The sequence below is a fragment of the Octopus sinensis genome, unplaced genomic scaffold (assembly GCF_006345805.1).
Source record: "Octopus sinensis unplaced genomic scaffold, ASM634580v1 Contig13644, whole genome shotgun sequence".
NCBI classification, from domain to species: Eukaryota; Metazoa; Mollusca; class Cephalopoda; order Octopoda; family Octopodidae; genus Octopus; species Octopus sinensis.
Window position 1 is genome coordinate 234064 of NW_021833024.1, and position 2066 is coordinate 236129.

The 2066-nt window shown below is 35.7% G+C and overlaps 1 protein-coding gene across 1 annotated transcript; it reads left to right on the forward strand.

The window, feature by feature from the left end:
• The first annotated feature begins 210 nt into the window (after positions 1-210).
• On the forward strand, positions 211-934 carry LOC115229739 (probable calcium-binding protein CML34). The gene is made up of 2 exons (XM_029800045.1): positions 211-522; positions 857-934. Exons 1-2 carry the CDS (start codon positions 211-213, stop codon positions 932-934), a joined length of 390 nt encoding a protein of 129 aa, XP_029655905.1.
• The last annotated feature ends 1132 nt before the right edge of the window (positions 935-2066 follow it).

Here is a 2066-nt window from a genome sequence, read left to right on the forward strand (position 1 = left end):
TTTTAGGTGGCTAACCCTGAATTTATTTGACTGAAAAATATGTTCCACGTCTCTAATGTCAAGTCTGTTACTTTTTTTAGCATTATCTTTTCAAACTCTGTGCAACCAAGTTGATGATATGAAAACGTTATTGGGAAACGTGGATCTAAGCGACGAAGAGTCGGTTGAAACAAGAATAGAGTATTGTCTTTGTGGTAAAGAATTAGCCGCATGATTGAGAATGCGGACATCAATTCAGACAGTCTAATTGATCACAAGGAACTTGTGGAGTGGCTCAACAAACTTTCTTTAAACGAAACTCTCGAATTTGTCGACTTGGACTTTGAAGAAATAAACCCTGCTCAAGAAGGAATAAGCGCGGCCGAGTATTTCCAATTTCGGGGACAGGAATTTGAGGAGGACTATTTACAAGAAGAATTCTCACTGGCGGACGTAGACGGGGACGGATACCTCAGTCGGGAGGAATATTTAATCCTCCTCAACCCCCAGGAAACACGTGGACTGAAGGAGTTTTATATTAAAGTCTGTCGCACTAATATATCACTAGCAAATCATTAAACATTCGGACACGGACGGCGACGGAAAGATCAGTCTGGCGGAGAAGCTAGGTACTCCTCAGATGACCAATGTTTACAGGTGAGATCAGTAAAGGGACAGAAGAGGACATTAGTGAACAGAAACAATTGCTTATAAAGCAATTCGAGGAACAGATCGACCTCAATTCGGACGGATTTGCTGATGTGGGCGAATTGGCCGAGTACCTCTTCCCTGGGGCAGAGTTCCACAACGACAGAGCGCGGGAAATATTAGAATACATTGACGAAAATAAAGTTAATGTTGTCGGATTATTTTTTAGGATGGTTTCATCGATGTTCGGGAATTGAGACACAAATCTCGCCAGGCTGTCGAGAACGAGTACATGGACGAATTATAATAATTTATTTAACGAGAGTTTGTTTGGTTTTTGAGGTAGTCAGTACTCAGCCCCTATTTAATTCCTGTTGAATAAAAATTATTTCAAAAATATCAAGCATTCCAGGACCCCATTGAGAAAATTAGAATCATATTTGACACATTTATAAAAACAGATGTAGTCTTGAACAAATTAAGCCTAATTTTTTGATGCATGAAAAGATAAGGAATCAAATTTTCTTAGGTATTGTTTATAAGGCATGTTGCCTCCGTGAATTTATTATATAGTCCTAGTCACAAAATTTTATACTCCCTTATGGTCGATCTAACCTCGATTGATAAGACTACTTGATCCATAAAGCAAATGGAGAGGGGAGTATTTTTAGCCAGAAAAATGACAATTAAGAGGAGATAATTTAATATCTGTAATTTTTGTTTCACGGAGCTTGCCGGAATTTAAAAATTATCAGTTATTATTTATATTGGTGATTTCATATTAATATATTTTAGGTACTTAAACAGAAGATTTCGTCTGATCAATAAACACACTTGACTGAACTGATCGAAGTTCACAATTTTTGTAGTAATCAATAATTTAAATTCAAGGTTTAATTTTTTAGTGTCTATGTTGAATCTGTAGTCAACATTCTGTAAAGACTTGGCTATGATGATCTGTAAAATATACATAACTGAGTTTAATCGTAAGAAAAGAGTTTATAGTTTGCTTTTTCAACAAAATAAACTGCTCTCTCAACAAATAGAGAATATTCTGTACGAACGTGACTTTCCCCTATCGCTAGACCACTAGTATAATTTCATCAATTTAATCATAATAAAATCAGATTTTTAAGTATATTATTGGACGTTTTTTAGGGTAAACAAATTTTTTGACAATCATAACCACCTTGACTGCCGAAAAGACAATTTACAGTGGGGCAAATAAGTAATGGAACGCCCCTCTTTTTTTAAATTTGACGTGTTTTATAATGATAACTATTTTTGATAGCTTTTATAACTTAACCAAAATGCACCATACCTACCATAAAGCACAGGAAGGAAGTATCATGCTATGGGGCTGTTTTTCATCAACAGGCGTCGGTGAATTATTTGTAATAGATGGAATAATGAATTCGCTCAAATATTGCGAAATCCTG

Bases quoted from the DNA above. Each gene is read 5' to 3' on its own strand.
- LOC115229739 (XM_029800045.1), top strand. From the start codon at position 211: ATGATTGAGAATGCGGACATCAATTCAGACAGTCTAATTGATCACAAG. The intron at 523-856 runs GTCTGTCGCACT...ATTATTTTTTAG, and splicing joins TGAAGGAGTTTTATATTAAA to GATGGTTTCATCGATGTTCG.